Below are 26,529 nucleotides of genomic sequence, written 5' to 3'. Positions count from 1 at the left end.
GATTTCCTTATCCCCATTTTACAGGTGGGGAAACTGAGGCTTAGCAGCAGAGAGATTTGGCAAGGCCCACTGACTGGTGGGCAACAGGGCCAGGATATGAATTCATTTCTCTCTGACCACAAAGCACCTGGCAGTTCATATAAGTCAGTGTTCTTCAAAGAAACAGAACCAACAGGCTGTGTATATACAGAGAGGTTTATTTTAAGGAATTGGTCACAGAGGCTAGCAAATCCAAAATCTGCAGGATGGAGACCCAGGAGAGCAGATGGTGCAGTTGCAGTCCAAAGGCCATCGCTGGAGAATTCCCACTTGCTCAGGGAGATCTGTCTTTTGTTCCCTTCAGACCTTCAACTGATTGGATGAGGCCCACGTGCATTGGGAGGGCAATTTGCTTTACTCAAGGTCCACTGGTTTAAATTCAATCTTGTCCAGACACACCCTCAGAGAAACATCCAGAGTAATACTAGACCACATATCTGGGCATCCCGTGGCCCAACCAAGTGGACATGTAAAATCAACCACCACCTGGCCTCCCAGGCTGCACAGCCACCTGCCCATCTGGATGGGCTCCTCAGAATCCTCCAGAACTATGGTCACTTTCCCTGGGAGTGTCAGGACAGGGACAGCCGCTGGGTCTCATTAGGCCACCCTCTAGCTGTAGACCAAGCTGCATTCTTACCTGGAGACTCCAGTGGGAGAGAACTGGCTTCGAAGCTCCCTTGGGGTATTGGCAGAATATTTCCTTGTGGCTGTAAGACGTGAACCTGGTTGCTTGCTGCCTGTCAGCTGGGGTCTGCCATCAGCTCCTAGGGGTCTCCCATAGCACCTTGCCAGCTGAGCTTCTTACACACAGTTGCTTACTTCCATCAAGCCAGCCAGCATGAGATCACATACCTGAATTCTGTGCATTTCCCCCACTTTCTGTGTGCCAGTTTTGGCCCAAACTACCCTTCCTAAGTTTGAGCAGCAGGCGCCCAGCCCCAGTGTAGCCACGGTTCCCATTTCCAGTGAGAGCCCTAGAAGACCTCAGCCCTTCCGAGCGGCCCAGGGCTAGGTTTCATCTCAGCATTAACAAGGAGAGGCGTGGGGGAATTTGGACAGATGCGAAAGGGGATGTCAGCAGGAGCAGAAGCAAACACTCAGTTTCATTGTTAGAAATTCCATGCGGGTCATTGAAACCTTATTTCAGGGCTGGGTTATCGTTTGCCCTGGGCTACCGAGATAAACATTCTCGCTAGGGGTTTTCTGCAAATCCAGAGCTGGCTCCCGCATCCCTATTGCTGCCCGTGGGTACCCAAGCATTGAGATCCCTCCCTCCTGGTCCCTGAGGCTTCAGGCTGGGATCCTCAGCAAGGGCCTCTGCAGTTGCCCTTCTCTGGAAGGTTCCACAGGAGACACGAAATGACACGCTTAGCATCACAATGCTGATGTGGATCCTTCCATTCCATTCACGTGCCCAAATGAGGATGCAGTCCAGTGACAGCTCAGTGGTGCCATATCGAAGTACTCTCTGCCAAAACCTGCATCCTGACCCAGACTTTTGCTTCTATATCCACCAACCCCCACCTTGCTGTGTTTCAGGGTAAAGCTTCCAGCCAGACACAGTGGTTTCGCACCCAAGTAGGAGCCCACCCAGATGTCCAGATGCTCTGCTGTTGGGCAAGGCACCCTGGCATTTGACCCCAAGCCTTCCTATCCACACCTGGTGGGCATCTGGGGCCCTTCAGTGTCTAGGCACTGAGGATTCATGTCGTGAGCCAGAAACAGGAGCCTGGGAGCCACATTGGTAGCCTCTGCCCACCCTGGCTTCTTACCTGAACCCGGTGGAACTAAAACAAGGAACACATCTCACAGGATCCCGCTCCTGGCTGGGACATTCCTCAGACCAGTGTTCCCCCCGGCACTGCTGACACTGGGACTGCGTTATCCTCTGTGAAGGACCATCCCTGTTGAGCAGCATCCCTGGCCCCAGCCCCTCAATGCCAGGAACACCCTCAATCGTGATGACCACAGATGTCTCCAAACATCTCCTAGTGTCCCCTGAGTGAGAACCCTCTAAAACTGTTTAATCACATTGTTGATTGGGTTATCATTTGTGGGGGGGGGGGGGTTGTCTTTTGTTTTCTGGTGTTCATTTTTCACATGAAAAATGTCCCTACCTACAGCTAACCCTTAGGAACATCCTCTCTGGATCTGTTTTATTCTGGGACTTTAACAACATTGGAGTGGAGTGGGAGATCCCATAGATGCTCCGTAACCACCAGTCATCCTATGACGTGGTGTTACACCTTCACTATACTGAGTGCTGATTAACAACCCAGAGCCCAGAGCAAGAAGCCCCAGCAATGACCTGGGTCTAGATCTGTCCTCGAGGGCAGGCCATCAGGTGTAGACAGGTGCTCTGTCCCAGGCTGCCTGGTCCTGGGAGCCCCTGTCCTAGGAGAGAGATTGGCCCTGGGGACAGAGTTAGTTCCTCAAGGAGCCTCCTTGGTAAATACCTGCAATATGGCGACTAGTCCCTACTATGCAGGTGGCATTTTGGTGCCCGAATTCCTGGCCATGATCCCCACACATCCACATCCCAATCCTCAGGACCTGTAGACATGTTGTCTCACATGATAAAGAGACTTAGCTGGTGGGATTAAGTCAAGGACTGAGATGGGGATGACACTGGATTACAGGGGGGCCAGTGTCATCACAGGGTCCTCATAAGAGGGAGGCAGGAGCGTGAGAGTCAGAAATGGAAGAGGCTGCGCCGCTGGCTGTGAGGATGGAGGGAGGGCCGCGAGCCAGGGATGCGGCGCCTCTGGAAGCTGGAGAAGGCCCGAAGCGGTTCTCCCTTGGCACTTCCAAAGGACCAGCCCTGCCCACATCTGGGGTTAGCCCCAGAACTGCCAGAGAATAAATGTGTGGTTTAAGACACCAAGTTGGTGGTAATTTGTGACAGTAGCCACAGGAAACAGATGCAGTGCCCAAGAAATGTCCAAGGAGCTGTGGATACACTGAGAAGGGGGTTTAGTGCAGCCTGATTGTGCTTGGACAGCAGGCCAGGTGCTTCTCAGAGGGGATGACACTCACGGGGCTTTGTAAGACGTGCAAGAGTTTGTCTGGCCCCAGGTGGAGAAGGCTCTGTCTGAGCCAAGGTGGAAGGCCTGGATCTCCCCTTCTCCCTTCCCAGCCCTCCTGCCCTTTGTCTCCCAAGCTGCACCCTCCCTGGGCCAGGGTGACAGCACGCCCTCAGTGCCAGACGCCTGGAGAAGTGCAATGACAGGCACTCAGCGTCCTGGCCCAGCCCCATTCCCAGGCTTGCAAACTCTCACATGACTGCAGTCATCCTCTGGTGGACAGAGAAAGCCTTTTCTTCTGCCCGCGCGTCAGCTGCGTCATCGCCCTCTGTCACCCTCTGTCACCTCAGGCTCGTTGTCCACTTGCGCCCACAGCCACTTACTCCCGGGCTCTGCGCTCCGGCCGCAGGCAATATCTGCTTTCCCTGCTGCGCTGTTTTTCCCTGGCTTGTGGGCACCTCATTCATTCCCTTTTCTCCGGCTCTTTCTAAATATAGCTGCCCGAGGACTGATTTAGCCTGTACACAAAGGGACTGGTGACAGAGAGAGTCACAAGACGCTGTTCTCCACTGGTGCGGGCCTTCTCTTGGGAAGTGTGCCTGACAAAGTCCCCACTAGGGTTTTACGGCCCCCGCAGTTCCACCAAAAGGTCCTCGCGTGGGCGCCCTTTCCCGCACTGGCCAGGGTGACCATGACCCTGGAGGAGCCTCAGGCACAGGGAAGGGGACAGGGAGAGGCCCAGTGTTTGGAGACCTGGGAGCATCAGGGGTAAGGACAGAGGCAGAGGGTGCTGGCTTGGCCCCAGGCTGCCGAGGGGTTGGGGCATCAGAGGTTTTGTGTCTGCCTCGTACTGAAGTTCAGGTGCCAGCGCAGCACCCATATCTCTCTGTAGACCCCTCTATGGGGTGGGCCTGCGGGGGGCTGAGGGCAGCCCCATTCCAGTTGCTGGGGACACATCCAAGAATGTGCTCCTTGACTTTAGTATCCTAACGTCTGGCATGCGCTGTCCACACTGTGTGCACATTTCTGTAGAGTCTAGAGCAGGTCTCCCCCTCAGCACTGTTGACATTGGGGCTGAGTCGTTCTCTGCAGGGTTGTCCTGGGCACTGTGGTGTGCTGAGCAGAATCCCTGACCCCCACCCACTCGATGCTAAGAGCACCCCCACTCGTGACAACCAGATGTCCCCAGACATAACCCAGTGTCCCCCGGGGGACAAGACTGCTCAGGGTGAGACACCTGTTCTAGAGGCTTCTGTGACATGGACTGTGGTGCAAAGGTTACCCCTGAAGGTATGCAAAGCCAAGGCCTTGTGCACACAGTAGGTGTGCAAGAAATGTATGTTGATGGAGGTGCACGTGGACAAGCATCTGCAAACCCAGCTCCCGGCTCTGTCCTAACTGTACTTCAGAGCTGCTTTTCCCCCAGACCTCCGTCCCATTTTATTTTGGTTTGGGGTTTTTTTCCTCTTTCGCCAAAACACCCTCCCTTCTTCTGATCATGGTGCGGCCAAGAGCAGCCAGCCCCTTCGGCCTGGGAGAGCCTGCAGCCTCACGCTGCACCGGTTGTCCTCGGATCTGGCTAGAGGCTTGTGTTTGGGGGTTTTGAGTTTTTGTCTTTCCTTTCTAATGACAGGCAGGGGTGAGTGTCCGAATGCCGGGCCTCGGCAGGAAAGAATTCAGAAGCTTGGTGAGCTGTTAAGCTACCGGTTCTGGAAGTTTTATGGCAAAATGAAGGCTGTTCTCTCTAAAGACAAGGAGTCTCTGATGCTGCTGTGCCTCCTCTCCCTCCCCTCCCTTCCCTCCCTCTCCTCCCCTCCCTTCCCTCCCCTCCCTCCCCTCCGGACTTGCTGCCAGGAAGCTGAGCTAAGCCCTGCAGCCCCAAAAGGACTGCCAGCTGCAACCGCCTCCCCCAACCAGGCCACCTTCCTGGGCTCTGACTCACCGGGCATGCTGGTCACACAAGCCCGGATGAGAAGGCGAGAGGAGCATTGTGGAACTGCTTGGAAGTAGCCAGGGCTCTCTCCCAGCTGGAATTCCCTGAGGACTGTGCCATCAGAGGATTAAATGCACGTAGCACTCAGGTCTTAATTTACAGGAACCACAGGGTACAGATTAGCCCACTAATGGCAAAGCCACCAGAAAGTTCTCTGGCTTTAATGCTATACCTGTATCTCAGGGCTGCTATAAAGGGAAATAGGAGAAATCACATGTGCAGCACACTCAGTGTTCGTGTTCAGCAGCCTTAGTGAAGGCCGGCTGGAATTACCCCAGGCCATGTGACCGATATCTAAGCGCAGAGGCTACTAGAAAGACTCCTGTCCAACAGTGAGGAGATAACATTCTGGTCTCACCTTGGCCTGTGTATCAGCTGGCTGGGCCGCATAACAAACTATTCTCAACTTAGCCACTTACACCACCCATGTGCCAGCCCGTGGTTCTGGAAGTCAGAAGCCAGGCTGTGCCCATGTTGGCTTCTCTGCTCAAGGTCTCACCAGGCTGAAGCTGAAATGTCTTATCTGGAGCTTGAGGTCATCTTCTGAGCCCATTCAGATTGTTGCAGAATTGAGTTCCTTGCATCTGCATGATCGGGGTCCCTGTTCCGTTGCTGGCTATAAGCTCCTAGCAGTTGCCTCCATTCCTCGTCACCTGGCCCCCTCCATCTTCAAAGCCAGCAACAGAGGGTTTCCCTTGCATCGAATCCCTTTCAAGCTTCAAATCCTTTCTGTTCCCTTTTAAGGGCTTGTCTGATTAGATAAGGCCCACCAAACATCACCAACCTTTCTTAATGTCACGTGTGTCATCAGGGCCTTGGCCTGGAGCCTATTCTCAGGTCCCACCACACTCTAGGAGAGGTGATTACACAAGGTCATTGGGGTCATCACAGAGGTGTGCCTGCCACACTTTGTCTCACCTCTGTAACAGGCACACAGCCCCTGCTGAGCCCTTACTGGGTTGCTGGGAAGGTTCATTGTGACATAACAGGTGTGGAAAATGCCTGTAATTGCCAAACAGCCCCCAGGAAAAGTGGGAGTCCTCCTGTACACACGTTGCTGCACGCCACAGGTGAGATTGGGCCCTGGCTTAGGGTGGGGCCTGAAACCAGCAACACACCACAGAAAAAGCCCCTAATTCCCATTTCCTGTAATTCCCCTTCTTGTCTTTAACAGCAAACTTCAGGAAAGAAGCATTGACATGAGGGCTCTCTTGAGGGGTTCTAACGCAGCCTCACCCCAGGGGGCACTGGGCCATGTCTGGGTACACCTGTGGTTGTCACAACTGAGACATTGAGTGGGTGGAGACCAGGGAGGCTGCTCAACCTCCACAGAGCCCAGGAAGGCCCCCCACAGAGAACCACCTGCCCCTGTGTCAGCAGTGGATGGGGGTGACCTTGCATAGTCCCTCCTGCTCATAACAGCAGTTGCCCGTTTTGGAGGACTCACTCTGAGAGCCACGAGCCACGTGGGCTCGCTGACCCCCCTCATCCAGGCGTGGACGCCCTGCTGCTTTGGAAGATATGTCCCTCGGACACAAAAATTAAGCGGCCAGTTGGCAGGAGAACTGAATCCTGAACCCCCCTTTTCTCATCTTCCAGCACCCATTTTCATGAACTTGGGAGTATAGCCTGGGACCCACCTCTGGGAGCCTCAACATGGAGAATGTGCCTCGGAGAAGAGACACGGGCTGTGGCCTCCCCCCGGGGCCAGCCTGTCTGACACTCAGCCTGCGGGCCATCAGCCCTTCGGCACAGGACTGACTGCCTGCTGCAGGCAGCCCCTGGGACGCCGGAGCTCAGCCCCATCTCTCTTCTCTCGAACGGGTTGGGGTTGCTGGGCCCCACACCCAGGCGGGGTCCCATGTAGCTACCAGAATCGGGAGCTGCTCCTCAAAGGCCCTTCTTGCCTCGTCTCGGCCCCGCCAGGCACATTTTTCACATTGCTTTCCTTTTATGCAGCCCAACTGGCCACCGTTCAGAAGCCTGTGCTGGCATCCAGCTCTCTTCTGGTAAGCAGCAGCCCAGGTCGGTTTATCCGGCGGCCTGGGAGTGGCACTTGTCCCAGCTATGAGAGCTATGCGCGGAATTCAGAGGGATTGCCGGCATTTTTGTGTCTCGCTATCATTGCTTCCTGTGCAAGTGGAAAACACCTCTGAGGGTGGAGAAGGCATCACAGGCCCACAGAGGAGCTGGGTCATCAGCTCTCTCAGGTCTCCGGGGAACTCCGGGCCCGGCCCGGGGCCAGTGGGCTTCTGTTTGTCCCACTGAGACCCCCCCGCAGGCGGGAGCTTCTCTGGATGCCCAGGCTGTGTGCCAGGAAGGCAGGGAGCAGACCCACTTTCCGGGCAGCCTCGGAGCTCCCAGGTCCCTGCAGGGCCTGTTGTCTGCTTGGCTTTGTACCCAGGACACTGAGATTCAGGCTGCCTGCCCCCAAGGAGACGCTGGGTACCTGTTTGAGACCCAGAATCCAAATGACATCTTAGAGCCTACTCCCCTTGAGCCTGTTACTAGGAGAAAGCGGACAGAAATATGACCTTGAGAAGCCCTCCCAGGAATTCTGCAGCTCCTGCAGAGGTGACAGTGCCTTTCAAGGAATGCACGGGCTTCTCAGGCGCACTCAGGCGGCCCTGTCGGAAGCTGGCAGGAAAGTCTGCTCTAGTTCTTGGGGGGAAGTGTCCAGGACTCAGAGAGCCCGGCATCGCTTACAAAGCACTAAATAGGAGGCGTGAAGCGAAGGCTTTTTGTTGTTAAATGTCACCCATTGTTTTCTCTGACCCCGGTGGCCGCAGGACTGCCCCAGACCCAGCATCCCATATTTGTACTATTTTTAATTCCATTCCTGCAACTTGATAGCTGGGTGCTTTGGAACAAATCACTGCCTGTCTCTGAGCAGTTTCCGAGGCTGCAAAATGAAGTTAGGACAGAGCAAACCCCCTCAGCTTCGGAGCGGTAAGAGGAGCTGGCTGTCCCCTGCGCCCCTGGGGGTCATTCTCTTGGTGGTGATGGCTTCAGGGTGTGTGTACATGTCCACAGTCCTCAAACTGAACTTTCCGAACGGGCAGTTTATTGCCTATTGGTTATATTTATGTAGTATGAAGCTGTTGTAAGAACTTTTAAATTACATATGTGTGTATATATATAAAACAAATGGAAATAGAACACCTTTGTAACTGAGCTTTATGGACATTAAGGGTGACTGTAGTGGCAGTGCAGGGAGGGGCCAGCGGGACTGAGGAGAAACGGGGACAACTGGACTTGGGCGCTGTCCGGCTGGCCCAGGACCAGCCGTGGCGCATGGAGATGAATAGTTATTTTTTTCAGATGCTGACTTCATCTTTTCCTGTGTGTAGTCACTCAATTCAAATAAGATGTCACTAGCAGACTCCTAAAGTAATACTGATGACTCCAATCACTGGGACTGAATCACCACGATAGTGTAATAAAAACTAGTACTATAAAAATTTTGAGGCAGATGCACAGAACATCGCCTGTGAATAAACTGGTCGGAGATGAGTGTGTGACTCGCTGGCGGGAGCCGCTGGCTCGTGATTTGTGTGTGTGCCGAAGGCTCTCACTTCCTGGCTGTTTTCCACAGGAACTTTCTCATTATTTCATCCAGTTCCTTTCCTTCCTCATCTCTCATTTGTTTGTTTGCTTTCAGTCCTTCTCAATGTCCTACTTTTAACCTGGGATCATTTTTCTCGAATATCCTTTTATTTTTACCTTAAGAAGACAGGTTAGCCGGTGGGAAAGCCTGTTCTTTGTTTGTTTAAAATGTCTTTATCTTTTCCCCTAATTCTTGAAGTTTGTTTTCAGCAGGTCTATAACTTTCCACCTGACTGTGGGCCCTTTTTCCTCTGGCAGTTATGTTTGTTTGTTTGTTTTGTAATTAACTGATTTTATTAAGGTATAATTCATATTTAGTAAAATGAACAGATCTTAACTATACCGTTTAATGAATCTTAACAAATATATATACCTATGGACACCAACACCTCAGACAAGATACAGAACATTTCTGATGGCTGTCTCCTTTTGCTTGACAAATTCTCACGAGTGGCCCCGTCTATCAGCGCACTGTTCTTTCTCGTTGTGAAGTCATGGTCCATGGTATGAATGACCAGTTTGTTTGTTCGCTCTCTTGTTGATGGGCATTTGGGTTGTTTCCAGTTTTTGCTATTACAAATATAAAGACATACAAACATCTCGTACAAGTCTTTTTGTGGAAAGACATTTTTATTTATCTTGTGTAAATCCCAAGGAGTGGAATTGTGGGCCATAGGTTAAGTGTGTGTGTAGCCTTATAAGAAACTGCTAAACTCTTTCCCAGACCGATTGTACTATTTCACACTCCTATCAGTAATGTGTATAACTCACAGCATTTCTGCATCTCCCCAGTACCCAGTGTTGTTGGCCTTTTGAATTTTCCCCATCTCATTAGTTATGAAGCAGTTATTTCTCTCCCTGTGGCTTTCATTTCTATTTCCCTGCTGCCTCATCAGTGAGCACCTTTTCATGTGCTTATTGGCCATTTCTCTATTGGTTTCTAAGGTATTTATCCTGCCTGAGGGTGTAGGGCTTGTGGAATATGTGGCTTGAGGTCAGTTTTGGGAAATTATCATTATCTATTCGAAGATTCCTTCTGTCCCACTCTCTCTCTCCTCCTCCCAGACTTCCAGTTACCTGTGTATCACACCTCATTGCATCCTCTACATTTACCTTCTCTGCTGTGGTTTCTTTCCCTTTGTGTCTCCATGCTTCATTCTGGATATTTCCCCCCTGAATTATCTTCCAGTGCAGTAATTTTCTCTTTAGTTGTCTTTAATGATACTATTTCCTCCATGTGTGTGTTGTTGTTTTTTAAAAGTGTGCACATAAAATATTTCCAAAGAGTATTTCCCATAGTAAGGTTTTAAAAGAAAGTAAACATAAGTATTCTGTGGGACTGTATTCAAGGATTGAAAGATTTGGGGGAGAAGGTCTTTATATACTATACAATACAGGGTGTCCCAAAAAATGTATACACATTTTGAATAATTATTAATTCCAATGGGTTAAATCTGAAAATAAAGAAACATGAATTGAGCTATCAGCTGTTAAGTGTGCGTGCATTTTTGTGCAATACCCAGTGTATATATATTCAGGACAAAAGCAAACATTATAAAAAGTATAAAAGTAGACAAAAAGATACAAACAACATATTTTAGTTAGAATTTCAGAGATTTTTTTCTTTTCTTTCTCCTTCAAAACTTATAAACACTTTTGAAGCAGCGTGTATTGTCACACTTTTGATTTTTTGTTGCACAGTTAATGACCTCAAGTCTGGATAACTAGTCGTCTCTTTGACCTTCTCAGTCTTTTGTTTCTTTGATTAGTAAAAGTTTTCCTAGACTGGGGTATGACAGAATTGGGGTTGGCAGGTGACAACAGAGCTATCTAGCTTTTCAACAAGAAAGTTATAAATACTTTGCATTTTTTCAAATTCAGTAAATGTAATACAGACCTCTGCTTCCATGTGATAAGCATTTTCTACTCTTCTAAAATCCTTTGTCACGGTTACATCTTCTGCCAGTCTCGATGTGGCTTCTCTATATCCTTAGTTATAGGACTTCTGTTCAGCTGGATTTCAGATGTTCTGAATGACAGTTATTCTGTAATTTAGCTGTGATTTTGATGTGGTTGTGGGAGGGTGCAAGTATTACGTTTACCTGCTCCGCCTTGTTGACTGGAACAACCCATCGTGTTCTTACATTTCAGATATCAGCACTTTCTACATGTCCGTGGATTCTTTCTTCTATAGTTTCCAATTCACTGCTCAAATCCCCATCTCAGCCCGGCTGGTGTGGTTCAGCGGTTGAGCATCGACCTATGATCAGGAGATTGTGGTCGATTCCCGCTCAGGGCGCACGCCCACGTTGCAGGCTTGATCCCCAGTAGCGGGTGTGCAGGAGGCAGCCGATCAGTGACTCTCTCATCCCTCTCCCTTCCTCTCTCTGAAATCATTAAAGACATATTTTTTTAAAATTCCCATCTCATCCATTTTTCTATTTGAACATAATTAACACAATTATTTTAAAGTCTCTACCAGCTCCCGTGCATAGAACCCTGGAGTCTGTATTGCCCATTATTTCTGCTGATTTGTGTTCATGTGGTTTTGCCTCCTTGCGTGCCTGGTTATTTCCCACTGTGTGCTACACATTGTGATTGCAGACTTGTTTTTAGAAATCAGTCGAAGCCAAAGATGATGATGTTTCCATCAGAGAGGATTTACGTCTACTCCTGCCCAGCATCTAGGGCTGCGAGCCACCTAAGGCCACCTCAGTCCAATATCAGGCACTAAGATTATTCAAAACTGAGCTCCAGTTGCTCTCAGAGCCTGTCCACTTCCTGTGCGCCCTTGTGCTCAGAGCGCACCCCTTTGTTGCCCCAGGTTCACACCAAGGGAGGTTCCCCAGGCTCCTCCCCGCGGGAGGCCTGGACCTCAGCCTCCATGCCCGGCCTCGCGCGGCTAACAGGCGTCGCTCAGCCTCTCCGTAAGCCCTCCACACCCGAAAAAGCAGCCTCAGGGAACAGGACCCTGGGCTCCCGTTCTCCTCCAGGCCCCGTGGAAATTCTTCACCATCTTCACAGCCCTGCAGTGCCTCCCAGCAGGCGTTCTCTGCTCTGCCCAGCTCACGCGGCTGCCCTTGGAGCCCGTCGGTGGCCGCTAGCTCACTGCTGTGCAAGTGGAAAGCTGCAGATAAAGATTTTTACCTGAAGTCCAGGTGGCTTAGGAGGAGGCCATGAATGTAGATCGCCCTGATCCTAGGGACACAGAATGACACACTGGGGCCTGCTCTCAGCTTTTAGAACAACCCTGTTATCTTCTGCGTGAAGAAGCTAAGACCCAGGTCAGGGCAGACCCAGTGCCCACCTCCAGACATGCCCTGCATGTTGTACCTTCAGGAGCCAGGTCTGCCTTTGTCCAGGAATGAGGTCCCTGGAAATTGCCCGGCTTCTTTCTGATACTTCCAGTTTTGCAACTCGAGGTCAGCAGAAGCTAAAACACATCTAAGTGTGTCCAAAAATGACATGGAACCGACTTGGATGAGGCTGTCATCGTGGCCTCTGGGAACTCATAGCAGAGCTTAAAGGAATCTAGTCTCACTTTATAGCTCGGAAAGGGCAGGGATTTGCATGATTTAAGTCAGGCAACATGAAAATGGTCTCAATTTCTGGCTCTCCCATGAACCTCATCCACTGTTATTTTTAATATGATCAACTTCAAACTCTGCCTAGGTCTCCCTGGGGCAGGTGGGCTTTGCGACACCCTAGTCCCCAGCCCCTGGGCAGGCGAGGGGATGGCCATCTTGGTGCAACAAGCTCCTTGAGGAGCAGGGTTCCCAATGGCTTCCAGGACACCAGCCCTTCCACGTGTGCTGCACACAACGTCCAGGTCATTTTGTCTTTTGTTCGTCTCTTCGGTTGTGTTTATATATTTAATAGTTGCCACAGGTCCTCAGTGGGACCTGGTTTGCCAGCAGGGAGGGATTGTCGCTCTGAGCATTCCAGCAGAATTCAGAGAGAGGAGGTAACCTTCCCAAAGCCACACAGCTTTGGGATTGGGGCAGAATTTAGGGCTGCTTTCCATGGCGCTTGCACCTTCCACTTCTCTGCTCTTGCCCCCTTCAGATGAGTTGTTGGTTGAGTGGAGGGGAAGCTCTGGTCCTGTGTGACTTCTCGTCACAGAGGGTTTGGATGCTAAGAAAATTAAACCCCCTTTTAAAACAAGCTTCTGTTTTCATCCAGGACTATTTCAATTCAAACTGAACCATTTCAGTTTCAAAAAAAGCTCTTTGCAGTTTGCTTAAATGAACCTCTTTTAGCTGCAGATTTTCTTCTGATAAGGGAATTCCTTAAAGGCCTTAAATTCTGCCCCCTGGAACACTGGGGTTTTCTGGGGACATCTGGGTTTATCACTACTGGGGGTGCTCCTAGCATCACATGGGTGGGGGTCAGGGATGCTGCTCAGCACCCCACAGTGCCCAGGACGGCCCCACAGAGAGTGACCCAGCCTCAGTGTCAGCAGTGCCCAAGGGAGAAACTGTTCTAAACTAGGAGTTCCCCCTTTTCGCCATCCCTGCAGCCCCCAGTGAAGGAAGGCTGACTCTCTCCATAGTTTGGTGGGGTTTTGTTTGTTTGTTTGTTTTTTAGAGAGAGAGGAGAGGGGAGAGAGAGACATCGATTTGCTGTCCCACTTATTCATGCACCATTGGTGGCTGCTTCTGTGCGCCCTGACCGGGGATCGAACCTGCAACCCTGGCGTATCAGGACGGCGCTCTGACCAACTGAGCTCCTCAGCCAGGGCTCCATGGTTCTGTTTAATCCTACTGTGCTTTGGAGACTCGTGTCTCAGCTCAGGTCTGTAATATTTTGGGGTGACTAGCCCCCATTTTATCACAGCTTCACAATGCTTACAGGGAATGTGGGGGATGCAGTCTCATCGCCCTTGCCTTTGAGACACAAGCATGTTCAATTCTTCTGCTGAGCCAGGTTCAACCTGGTGTGACTTCCTAGCCCTTCACTGGGAAGCCAGCCAGGGCCTGGTGGCATCTGTCAAGGTTCTATTTTTGGGCTAACCTCACCCCAAGTCTTGTCCTCAGGCCTGAACCAGCCTCTCTGCAGAAGCTGAACCCAGAGTTGAGAACCGCTGCCAGCAGCTCTGACCACCTCGCCCCTCCCTCCTAGAGCAGCCTGCTCCATCCCCCGCCCCCCCCAGCATCCCGAGGCCCTGCCAGCTTCTGGGGCCTTTGGAGGCTCTGCTGGGCCCCGGCAGGCCCTGCCAGGTCAGGTGCCCATTAGTCACATGCCTCCTGTGGAGAGTCGGCTGGTGAGGAGTGCTCCCCAAGCTGACTCAGCGCACTGCCTGTTCTGCTGGCCTTGGTCTCATCCTGGAAGGCATGGCTGGCCCATGAGTCAGTGACTGGCTGTGACATTAAGTCTGCTTCATGGGCTGTGGTAACGCAACCATGTCTGGATCTTGGCATCTTGGCACACACACACACACACACACACACACACGCTCACACACGTGTATACATACACATATACACAGGTATGCTCACACGTAGCACATGCTCATATACTCACACTGACACAGACATACACAAATCTATACACATACAAGCATGCATGCTCACATACACAGATGCACACAATATACTCACATACATACATATGGACACATACACTCAGGCGCAAGCACAAACACATGCACGCATACGTGCACACACATAACTCACACATACAAATGCATACACCCACATACAAAGGCACACACACATACACACCCCTCTGGCCGCTCTCTTGGGCCTGGGTTATCACCAGCCCGGCGAGAGCCTCTCAGGGCACATACCCGGCGTAGAAGCCAGCACCGCCTCGGGCTCAGTGCTCAGGAGGGAGACCACGGCTGGGTGGCTGCGCGAGGTGCCGGGGGTCCTGGGTTCTGGTGGACACACTGGACGCTGAACAGGACTCCCGCATTCCAAAGAAAACACTCCTGGGGCCACCTCGTTTGTTCTCTGTACACATCTATATTTAGCGCTGAGTAATTTAGGTATTTTTGAGCCGAACCAGGGCGGTTTTCCCTGAGTTGGATGTTTTGTGGCTGCTTTGAAGCTATCTGCTGAATCAGAGCTCTGGAAGCCCACACGTGGGCTCTGTGCGCCCAGGGTAGACACACTTGGGCCTCCTCTGACCTAGTCGGGGACTGGATGTCTGCAGGACTCGGGGAGCAGGCCATGTGGAAGGATTCTTTTTTTTATTGAAACTTTGATGGAGATCACTGCAGATTCACATGCAGTTGTAACATTATGAAGAGAAATTCCTGTATCATTTGCTCTGTTTTCCCCAATGGTTGTTGCTTTTCCTTTTTATTAAATTTATTGGGGTGACATGCTTAATAAAATTATATAGGTTTCAGGTGTACAACTTTATATACATCATCTGTGTATTATATTGCCACCCCAAGGCAAGTCTTCTATCACCTTTTATCCCCTCTATACCCTCTTCGACTTCCCTCCATCCCCCCTCCAATGGTAATATTTTGTCAAAGTCCCTTGTCAGTATCACAGCCAGGCCCGGCCAGCGTGGCTCAGTGGTTGAGTATCAACCTATGAACCAGGAGGTCAGGTTTGGTTCCCTGTCAGGCATGTGCCCCGGTTGCAGGCTCAGTCCCCAGGAGGGGACGTGCAGGAGGCAGCCGATCAATGACTCTCTCTCATCATTGATGTTTCTATACCTCTCTCCCTCTCCCTTCCTGTCTCTGAAATCAATAAAAACATATTTCATATATATATATGTATATATATATATATATATCACAGCCAGGATATTGGACATGGTATAACCCACCGACCCTATTCAGATTCTATGGGGTCTTGCAGCTCTAGGCAAGTTCATCATCTGGGCAGGCCCATGATCCACTGCCAGTCAAGATAAGCCTCATCTCCAGCACCACAGAGACCTGCATGTCACCCTTTCCTCCTAGGCCCCAGCCCCAGCCCCCAGCAACCACCTATCATTCCTTCATCCTCACAATCTTATAATCTCAAAAATAGCCCATAAATGGCACCGTACAGCATGTAACCTCTGGGGACCAGCTTTGTTCACTCAGCAGAACTCCATGGAGCACCATCCAAGGCTTGTTTATCAACAGTCTATTCCTTTTGATTGCTGAATAAGACATTTTTTGAAAATCAGCCTTTACTTTTCCGTAGCCACCTGGCCATCCTGACTGCCAAGCAGACAGGGGTACAGAGTGCTACTAAGCCACCCAACTAGGAGTCTGCCTGGCTGGGCCGAGGGCTTCCCAGGACTCTTGAACTTGGGTTCTGTACCCTCTACCCCACTTCACCCCTGGCATCCTGGGCACTATGGGGGGTTGAGCAGCATTCCTGCCCTCACCCCCTCAATACCAGGAGCACCACCAATGTGACAACCACAGATGTCCCCAGACATCATCCCAATTCAGAACCACACCACTAGGGCTCACTAAAGGAAGATTGGATGAAAAAGAATTTTCACTTCCTTAAGGAATAGGAAAGAATTAGGATAACTGAATTACAAAAATAAATTAACATCACTCATACATCACTGGTAGGGATGTAAAATGGTACAGCCACTCGAGAAAGTAGTTAGCATTTTCTTCAAAAATTAAGCCTGCAGTCACACTCCTCAGCAATTTATTCCAGAGAAATAAAGACTTTACATTCACATGAATGTCGATGGCAGCTTAATTTGTGATGGCCACAATGTGGAATCAGCCCGATGTCCTTCCATGGGTGAATGGTTAACCTGTGTACAGCCCTGTCCTGGAGCAAGACTCAGCCTTGAAAAGGAATGACCCACTGATGCAGGCAGCAATCAGATGGAGCTCCAGATGACACCAAGTGGGGGGAAAGCCTCATACTGAATGCTTGCATTTATATAGCATTCTCCAAATGACGAATGTGTGGAGAAAGAGAACCTATCAGTGGTCGCCAGGGATGGAGATGGGTTGGGTAGACCTGGATGTGGCCATCTAAGGGCCATAAAAGGGACCTTGGGGGTAGAAATGTCCTGTGTCTTTCCTGCATCAATGTCACCATCCTGGTTGTGATCTCACTACAGTTTCACCAGATACCCGCCTTTGGGGAAACTGGGCAAAGTGCACGTGGTCTCTATCATTTCCCACAACTGCACGTGAATTGACAGGCATCTCAAATTTTAAAATTTAATTTAAGTTACTAAAAATAGCCCTAGTTATTTTAGCTCAATGGTTAGAGCGTCAGCCCATGTACTGAAGGGTCCTGGGTTTGATTCCGGCCAAGGGCACAAACCTTAGTTGCAGGCTCCATCCCTGGGGCGCATGCTGGAGGCAACCAATCAATGTGTCTCTCACATCAATGTTTCTCTCTCTTCCCTTCCACTCTCTCTGAAAAGCAATGGAAAAAATATCCTCGGATGAGGATTTTTTAAAAATAATAATAAAATAATAATTTTAAAAATTACTAAAAATATTTTGGAAGGAACCAAAAAACATCCCAAATAAAAGCAAAGCAGGAATTGTTGGCATAATAAAGGGTTCACCTTCTTTTTGGTGAGGGAGCAGAGAAGCATTCTGGTCCCCTAAACTGTGACATGTGACACCTGATTCCTAAGGGTGCTGGGGAGATAGGTCCACAGGTGGAATTTGATGCAGAAAAAACAGCATGAGATTTCTCATCCTGGATCTGAATTAGCAAAAGGTCTACCAGGGGAAGGAGGAGGGTTTATCTGGAATCCACCCACATGAAGTGGGTTACTCTGAGCACGTCATCCACACTCAGGGAAACTGTAGGGTCCCCCAACATCTGTATCCACTCAGGACTTGAGAACAGGACTTTATCTGGAAATAGAGTCATTGCAGATATAATTAGTTAAGATGAGGTTACACTGAACCCAATGACCTGTCCTTATAAGAAGATGAAAATATGAACACAGACACATAGGCTATGTGACAACAGAGGCAGAGGTTGGGGTGATGCAGGCACAGCCAAGGGACACCAAGGATGGCCACCACCAGGAGCTGGGAGAGGCAGAAAGGACCCTCCCCTGGAGCCCTCAGAGAGCACGGCCCTGCATTACCTTGATCTCAGACTCGGCCTCCAGATATGAGAGAATAAATTTCTGTTGTTTTCAGCTGCCCGGTGTGTGGTTGTCATGGCCACCGCAGGACACTAATAGAGGAACGTGAGCCTCAGAGCATTGGAAAGCTCTGGAAACCCTGCAGAACCAAGCGGGCTCCCTCAGTCTCTGGCAACCACCGTACCAGAGTTTCTGACCTAAAGCCCCTTCCCTGTGACTGTCCCATCTAGCCACCTCAGACTTACTCCGGAGCAGGGAGAGCCAGCACTCCTTGCTCCTGCCCGCCCGGGCAGCCAGGTGTGGAGGCCAGGCCCCGGCCGCTGGTTCCAAAGGCAGCCAGGCCAGCTTGGGGCGCGCCGGGCGTAAGTGTGAACCAGGCACCCGCATACTCATGACAGTCATTAGCTCCATTCTCAGAGGTGTGGGGTGTGGCAAGACATTCTCTGAGAGTTTACTGAACAAACAAGTGAAGGAAGGACAGAAATTGCCCCGGTCCTCCAGAGAAGGGGTGATAGACAGTGTGTGGTGTCCCCGGTGATCTGCCTCAGACAGCCAAGCAGTCTCAGCCAGGGACGATCTGCCCCTCAGGAAACTGAGCCATGTCTGGGGACAAATGCAGTCATCATGACTGGGGGTACTCCTGTCATCAAGAGGATAATTCCAAGGCTGCTGCTTGACACCCTACAGTGCCCAGGATGGCCCCACCCCAGGGGGTGACCCAGCCCCACTTCCAGGGACCCCAGGGCTGGGGCAGAGGTCGGAGAAAACGTCATTTTCCCCTGCCAAGTCCCTCATCCAGCCAGCCAGGCGCCAGTGCACTGGTTTCATGAACTCTCCTGGGAACCCTCGATGGTCACCGCCAGCAACTAGCCACAGGAGGGAACTGTGGGTAAAGAGGGCTTTGGCCAAGCCTCTATCTCCAACCTGAGGACACGGACAACGTGGCCAGTCCCCAGAACGGGCTGCAGGGTGGTGGGGCGGGTGGCCAGAGGGCTCCCAAGAGCCAGCTCACACTGTCCTCTCCCCCCACAGCTCTCTGGACTACGGGCCCAGAGCCGATGGCAGACAATGTCAGCCACTAACAACATCGCGCAGGCCAGGAAACTGGTGGAGCAGCTCCGCATCGAAGCCGGGATCCAGCGCATCAAGGTGAGCAGGGCAGCAGAGGGGACGGGAGAGACCCAGGGCCCACAGCGGCCGTCGCGCCAGGGCGACCGGCTGGCACCGCAGCCGAGCCCCGCACTGGGCCGCCCCAGGCCGCTCCGCCTCTAAGCCTCAGTTTCTTCAGCAGATAGGCAGCTGACATAAAGGTACTTCATGGGTTGTGATGCCCCCATGTGCCACAGTGACTTAAACACTGACTTCGCCCCCAGTCCCTGGGATCCTTCCCTGGAGGCCCCGTGCAGGCCACCTCGGGCTTCACCGAAGGACCAGCGTGAGCCAGGCACTTTCTCTCCTGTCCCCTCAGCCCCCTCATTGCAACAGGCTCGGATGGGAGTTAGGGACCCGGCCCAGGGAAGGGAGAGACGGAGCTGCTCGCTGCCTGCTTCCTTCACCTCTGCACGGTGTGAGTTTTTTGAAATAAGCACGTTTGCTTTTTATGCTAAAAAAAGGAAAAGGACAAGCAGTTTCTGTTCAGACACTTAACCCCTCAGGTATCAGGGACACTCAAAGCAAAATAAAATAGTGCAGCATGCAACATCAGCTCTGCAGACAGAGATTTTTAAAAAATAGTAATTTGTGCCCGGCCGGGCGTGGCTCAGCGGTTGAGCGTTGACCTGGGATCCAGGCGATCGGGGTTCGATTCCCGGTCAGGGCACATGCCCGACTGCAGGCTTGATCCATAACTCTCTCATCATTGATGTTTCTCTCTCTCTCCCCCTCTCCTTTCCTCTTTCTGAAATCAATAAATATATATATTTTTTAAAAATAGTAATTTGCATAATATCAAGTTAACCATTTATTTTGAAGTGCATTCAGTGGCATTGAGTGCATTCACAGTGTGCAACCACCCCCTCTGTCTAGTTGGAGAATGTTCCATCACCCCAAAAAGAAACTCCATCCCCCTTAGCAGTCGCCCTCATCCCCCTCCCCAGCTCCTGACAGCCACTAGCCCACTTCCTATCTCTGTGGATTTGCCTGTTCTGGACATTTCACATAAATGGGATCACACACTGTGTGGCCTTGTTCAAGGTTCATTCGTGTTGTAGCGAGTGTCAGAACTTCACTCCTTTTCGTGGCTGAGTAATATTCCAGAGTGTGCATGGCCACATTGAGTTTATGTATATGAATATAAGTCCATGAGGGGACATCAGGACAACATCCAGGGCACACACTTTTCCTCCTTTCCAAGGGTATAAACCAGTAGGCTGCTTACACAAGAAAGGTGCCTGACACTTTTCAAAGGCACCTTCTCACCAAACCCACGTCCACTTTGCAAAGGACAGTGAGGTGCCTCCAAGAAGCTGTTTCCTGTCCCAGGCCCCAGCTTACAGACAGCCCAGTGAGCACCAGGGAGTCTCCATCTAGAAGGCCCCAGCGCTTGCGCTTCTAGATTATCCCTGCTCTAGCTACCTACTGGGTTAGGGTTCTGCAGAGAAACAGAACCAACAGGATGTGTGTACATATATAGAAAGAGAGATGCATTTTAAGGAACTGGCTCATGCCATCGTGGGGGCTGGCAAGTCTGAAGTCCACAGGCTGAAGACCCAGGAAAGATTCAGTGTTTCAGCTTGAGTCCCAAGGCCGTATGGAGGCAGAATTCTCTCTTCTTTGCAGGGACCTCAGTCTTTTCTCTTAAGGCCTTCAACTGATTAGATGCAGCCCACCCACATTATAGAAACAAATCTGCTCTACTCAAAGCCAACAGATTTAAATGTTAATATTATCTATAAAGCATGTTTATAGAGACTCTAGAGTGGTGTTAGATGAAATATCTGGGTGCCGTGGCCTAGCCAAGTGGAAACACAAAATCAACTATCAGCCCATGTATTTGTTCAGACTCGCTTTCCTGAGCACCTGTCATGCCCCGTTCACTGCTGGTCACGGAATTCATAGGAAGGGATAGCCCAGCCAGGCGCAGACAGACTCACACCTAACAGCCAGGTGGTAGAAGAGAGGGAAATGGTTTTGATGGGCCCCTGGGCCTCTACCAGCCAGTTGGGGTGGGGGAGGGCTGCCCAGTGGGTGGGGGAGTGCCTCCCAGGAGGTGGCTGAATGTTCCAGAACTCTGCACATTCAAAGCATTCCTTCAGGCTGAAGAAAGAGAAGGGCCCGGTTGAAGTGGTTTTCCTTTGTGAGTGGTGCCAGCTCCCAGCCCTGGTGGAGCAGTGATTCATCCCATCGTTTGATGTTCAGGAGCAGCCCCCGGCCGCCCCTTTGAAAGTCAGGAGGAGGGGAATCAGGACATAACCCACTCTCCCTTCAGTCCTGCCTGAGGTTTTGCATCCCCCCAAAATGGTGACCAGAACCACAGCGCATCAGCCTGCCTAAAAGGCCAACCAGCCACGGCCTGGCAGAGGAGAGGTGCCCCACCATCTGGATGTACGGCAGGAAGGTAGTCCTGGCACTGTGGGCAGAGCCTTCCTGTCAATGCCAGGGATGGGGTGGGGGGGCACAAGCTGGAGCCACAACATCAGCTATTTTAGGGCCCGTTGACTATTTTTGTCGTCTGGGAGGGGTACTTTCCAAATAGGACTCTAGAAACCAAGTTCCATCTGCTCATCAAAGGCAGCCGTCCCGCCAGCAGCCAGCGTGCTCACAACAGTGTCAATTGTCGCTGTCTCAGGGCAGGAGCATCCCCCAGCACAGGACAGGGTTGGGGCGTCCTCTGTGTTCAGGTGTGCAGTGTCGTAGACATTGCCAGCGCTTTCCAAAGTTTAGTCTCCCCCACCTCGGGCCTCATCTTCCCACCCAGCAGCCCCTGCACAGCTCTCATTGGCCTCTGGCCTCACAGGGGAGAAAGTGAGCGGCCAAGAAAGAGAGCCCCGTGGGCAGACAGTTCCTGCCCCTGGAATGGGATCCGGAGGCCCACAGGCATGTCCTGTTCCCCCGAGCGAGGATACCTGCAACCCAGCCACCCAGCCACCCAGCCCTGCTGGGGCAAGCAGAGTGGAATGGCCCCTGCAGCACCCCCAAATGTACAACCAGGAAGAACAGGGCATGTGGCCAAGGGGGCACCCTTTGTAGTGACCCTCAGCTCCTCAGATGCTAAATGCCACGTTTTCCCCATGTCAGCTTTCCCCAGGACCCTCCCTTCACCGCCCTCCTCTCTTGGGGACTCTGATGCAGGTGGTCCTAAGGGTCAGTGCCCTCGCTGGGTCACTGGACCCCAGTGGGTTCAGAATGCACAGAAAGGAACTGAAGACAGGCTTGTCTCGTGCCCCTCAGTCGTGCCGATGTCCAAGCAGGGGTCTTACTGTTCAGTCCTTTCTTGGGTGGGATGGAGTCTTAGGCTGACTCCTAAGGAAGCTGCATCTCATTCTGACCTTTTCTGTTCAAAATCTGGGCAACTCCTGCTGAAGGTGGCTCAGTCCTTCCTTTTTAATCTTTTAAAAATTGGGGTAAAATACACAACATAAAATTTATCATTAGTGGTATTTGTATGTTCAGTGTTGTACAATCACCATCTCTATCCAATTCCAAATCATTTCATCACCACAGAAAGAAACCTCACCCCATCAGTAGCTACCCTCCATCCCCTTCCCCAGCCCCTGGCAACCACGAATCTACTCTCTGTCTCTGTGGATTTGCCTGATCTGGACATTTCACATAAATAAAATCACACACCGTGTGGCCTTTTGTGTCTGGCTTCTCTCTCAGTGAGCATCCTATGTTCAAGGTTCATCCTTGTTGTAGCAACTGTCAGCGCTCCGCTCCTTTTCGTGGCTGAGCAATATTCCAGCCATGAAAAGGCGGGACACAGTGTTTATCCATCACTAGTTGATGGACTTTCGGGCAGTATCCACCTTCTGGCCGTTGTGAATATGCTGGTTTTATTTATCAGCCTCTCACCTTTTCTCTCTCACCCTTGTGCCCACACTCAGGTCTCCAAAGCCTCATCGGAACTCATGAGTTACTGTGAGCAGCATGCCCGGAACGACCCCCTGCTGGTCGGAGTCCCTGCCTCCGAGAACCCCTTCAAGGACAAGAAGCCTTGTGTCATTCTATAGCTTGGTTTTCTTCTGTGTGTGTTCTCTCTCTCTTTCTTTCCCTCTCTCTCTCCACTTCTTTCTCTCTCTCTCTCTGTCAGGGCATAATTCAGTACGTAAAGCAAAGCATTTTGGGTCCCTGAAACTTTTAATGCCAAAAGAAATGTCAACCGTTGCCACTGCCCAGATGGAGTAAAATGTACCCACTGGGTAATGATGGGTTTTCAGACTGAACAGCATAGCCCTCAGGGCCTGGCCGAAAGATGGATGTTGGCTGCACAGCTACTTCCAGTTAGGAAGACCTGAGATGCCCAAACGATGTGGTCACCATTTTTTTAAACTCTTACTTGCCATTTGCGCTGTGGTCCAGAGCCAAGCTGGTCGGGTGAAGGGCATGGAAGGGGCGCTGGCCACTTGTCCTGGGTTACCTGGGCAACCTGGCCAGCTGGCCGTTCTCACACAATTGGCCACTTGTAAAAAAAGAAAACAAACTTACGCTACAGTGCTTTTTTTTTTTAAAGAGTAAAATTTGGGGGGTAGGCTATATAATGAACTTTTTGGAGAAAATCTCCTTTTCATTTAAAAAATTGTTATTCTACACTGCTAAAGTCAGATTTCGATGGCTGAACACTTGGCCAAGGTGTACTGTGTAATGCACAAGTGGATTTTAGGGGCCAGGCGGGGGGGCTTTGCCTGAGAAACGCACCCTGTGTTGCCAAGTGTCACCCTGCTGTATGGTATTTGTATGGCATGTGTCACTGTACAGCCACATGTGACCCCGCCCTTCCCTGGGGACCCCACCCATCACAGAAAGGGATTTTCAACAACTTGCCCTGGTCCCTGGAATGGCCAGCAGGATTTTATTTTGTTTTAAGCACCTGACATTGATACAGGCGATGAGAAGTTGCAATCATATTAGGTTCTTCAGGGTTTTTTGGTTTTCTCCATTTTCACTTATCGCCATGGCCATTATTCAAACAGAGCTGCAGCCTGTTGGGCAGGGCCACCTGAGTCTGGTATGAAAAGGTGTTAAATGGTCTGGAAGTAGCTGGAAGGCCTCCGAGGCTCCCTGCTTCCTTTCATGACCCTTAGACCCAGAACTCTGGTTGGAGAAAGTAAGAGGCATCACTTCCTAACAGCCTTGGAAATTTGATACGTCATGGAGTCAGGGGTTGGGGGCAGGGGACTTTTTTAAAATCACTTTTTCCTGTTACGATGTGGACAGTTAAAGGAGCAAGAGGATGGGACCGAATGTATCCCCCTCCTCCCCTGGCAGTGCCACCCATCACTGCCAGGACCCCATACAACCATGAACTCAGGGGTCCTCTGCTGCCCCATCACGGGGCTGGAGGCAAACTGTGGGAATAAACGAGCCCAGCTCTGCCCCTGTGGCCCCAATGGACGTCAGAGTCTGAGGCCCACGCCAGCAGGGTCCTGGACAGCTGCCAGGCCCAGGCCCTCACCTCGCAGCTGGGGCCAAGGCTCAGATCTTGCCAGAGCTAAGAAGGTTCCAGTGGATGACCCTCCATCCAGCTCCCACAGGGTACAGGCTGGTGGGCTCAGACTTTCTCCCCAGCACCCAGCTCTCCCCAGCTGGTCTGGGTGCACCAGGGGCTTTGGGGAGCCCGGCACCTCCAGACCAGCAGTTGGTCAGGAAAAGCCATGAAGGTACCCATGCTGCAGCCGCCTTTCACACCTTTCACTGGGCAAGAAGCCTGTGCTGCCCTAGAGCCTTTCACTGTCCCCAGCAGGATGGAACAAAACCCTGTTCTAGGGCACAGTGGAAATTAGCCCCGAGAGGGCAGAGAGCGGGTGGCAGAGCGAGGCTTGTGGAGACCACATCTACCGGCCCTTCCCGCCAGCCTTCCGGTGGCTGGTTACTAGTGCACCCCCTTTGCTCTGTGACGGAAGCCTTAATCCCTTGAGCCTGCATCAGATCCTTGCATGCCCATCCTTCTTCCTGGGTCCCCCACTGTCTGGCCACTGGGCCCCAGAAACGGGAGGTCCTGACTTCAACATCAGGAGCCCCCCAGGGGCTCAGACCGCCCCTCTCTCTCCACACCCTGCCCCCGACAGTCATTCTAAGCCCAGCCCCACCACATGTCCTTGACCCAAGTGACTCTGGAGAAGCCAGTGGGAAGCAAAGCTGAGGACCCCTGGCTGAGGGAGGTGGGGTTGAACCCGAGTTCATCGGCTCCATGGCCTGCTATGGGCTCAGCCTGCCAACATGTTCCCCACCCCACCTGACCCCCAGCCCTGAAGGAAACTCCAGCCCGGGCTTGGGGAGGCTTTTGAGTCAGAAGACCCAGGGACTGAGTGGTCTGGGTAAACTGAGGCCAGCAACCGTAAGGACAGTTGGTTTCCGGCCCTATTGCTCAGCTGCCTATCCCAGGTGCCCACAACCTCCAACCCCAGGGAGTGGTGATCAGCAGAAATCCCACTGTGGTCTTCTTTCTAGCTGAGAAAAAAATATAACAAAAAACACCTCCTTTTTTTCCATTTAGAGTAAATCTCACTGTCCACAGTGTAGACCTAAAGCATCAGTGCACTCACAACAACCTATGCTGCTTGTGTGCTCCTGGCACAAGTGTCTGCCATGAAAACATGGCTTTCAAGGCATTTGGGGTCTGAAAGCGCCCCATGCCTTAGGGAGCTGGTGGTGGCCGCACAGGCCTCCCACCATGTGGGGGGGGGGATTAAGGACACATACACAGAAGGCAGGTGTGGAGGTGCCAAGTCTCCGTCTTCTGCAGTCTGCTTCAGTGTTTCTAGTGGGCCAACCTGCCTGGCCTGGCCAAGCCCCTGTTCTGCTGGATCCCCCTCCCCACTCCAGAAAGGGGCTAACCACGCACCCTTGCCCCATCCTCCAGTGGTGATTCCCAGGCCAAGAATGAAGTGATGTTTGTCACCTCCAGCCCCAAGGGATGTAAACCCACTGGGCTGGGTGGAAGGTGCTGCCTTTCCGGCTTTGATGTCCCCGCCACTGGTCCAGAACAACTCTGGGCCCCTAGGCAGTTCATCCATCTGGTGAAGAGGCCCAGCCCTGCCCAAGCTCTAGGCCAACAGGAAAAGGCCCTTGGTGCCTCAGACTCTCACCCCAAGCGTGAGTGACCAGGGGCAGTGTCCATCTGAGATGAAGCCACCAAAAATCATTCACCCTTCACGAGCACTTACAAAAAGCCAGCCTGCCACGGGGTCCCCTGAAAACAAGCCATATGTCGGACGCTCCGCCCTCTTCCTCCTCTGTCCATGGAACGCATTGCCAAATATTGTAATGACTTGTTCCTGGTTTTCGGAAGCAATCTGTGGTTCTGGCAGGTTCTACCCTATCTGCCTTTGGACATCTGGTGGTTTTTATTTCTGATTTTTAAAAAAATTCCAGGTGTGTCATACCCACTTTCTCGCAGTATTTTAATATTGTGTGGAATTGTCAATACAAAGTAAATTAATCCACAATAAAAAGCCTCACTGCTCCTTGTCTCCAGTCTGGGCCCCTCCTGCTCTCTCAGGCTACTGCTGGGAAGTTGGGGCTGCCCCACATTATCCCCGCTCCCCTCACCTGCACCCAGGAAGAGGCAATACGGCTGGAACCCGCTGCAGGCAGCAGCACTCAAGTAGCCTCAGCTTTGATGGGCTCTGTGATTTGTAGTTAGAAAATTTAGGGGGAAAGCTATTT

At 51.5% G+C, this 26,529-nt stretch overlaps 1 protein-coding gene across 1 annotated transcript in view; it reads left to right on the top strand.

Annotated features, from left to right (window-relative positions):
- The window catches only part of GNG7 (G protein subunit gamma 7), a 112,879-nt gene extending 86,553 nt beyond the window's left edge, over positions 1-26,326 (top strand). The window contains exons 3-4 of the mRNA XM_087816626.1: positions 18,736-18,852; positions 22,749-26,326. Coding sequence (XP_087672752.1) covers positions 18,772-18,852; positions 22,749-22,874 — 207 coding nt within the window. The 5' untranslated portion in view covers positions 18,736-18,771 and the 3' untranslated portion in view covers positions 22,875-26,326. The remainder of the gene's footprint in view (positions 1-18,735; positions 18,853-22,748) is intronic.
- Positions 26,327-26,529: the final 203 nt, after the last annotated feature.

The sequence above is a fragment of the Miniopterus natalensis genome, chromosome 4 (genome assembly GCF_054644295.1).
Source record: "Miniopterus natalensis isolate mMinNat1 chromosome 4, mMinNat1.hap1, whole genome shotgun sequence".
NCBI classification, from domain to species: domain Eukaryota; kingdom Metazoa; phylum Chordata; class Mammalia; order Chiroptera; family Miniopteridae; genus Miniopterus; species Miniopterus natalensis.
This window is presented reverse-complemented; position numbering and strand designations above follow the sequence as displayed.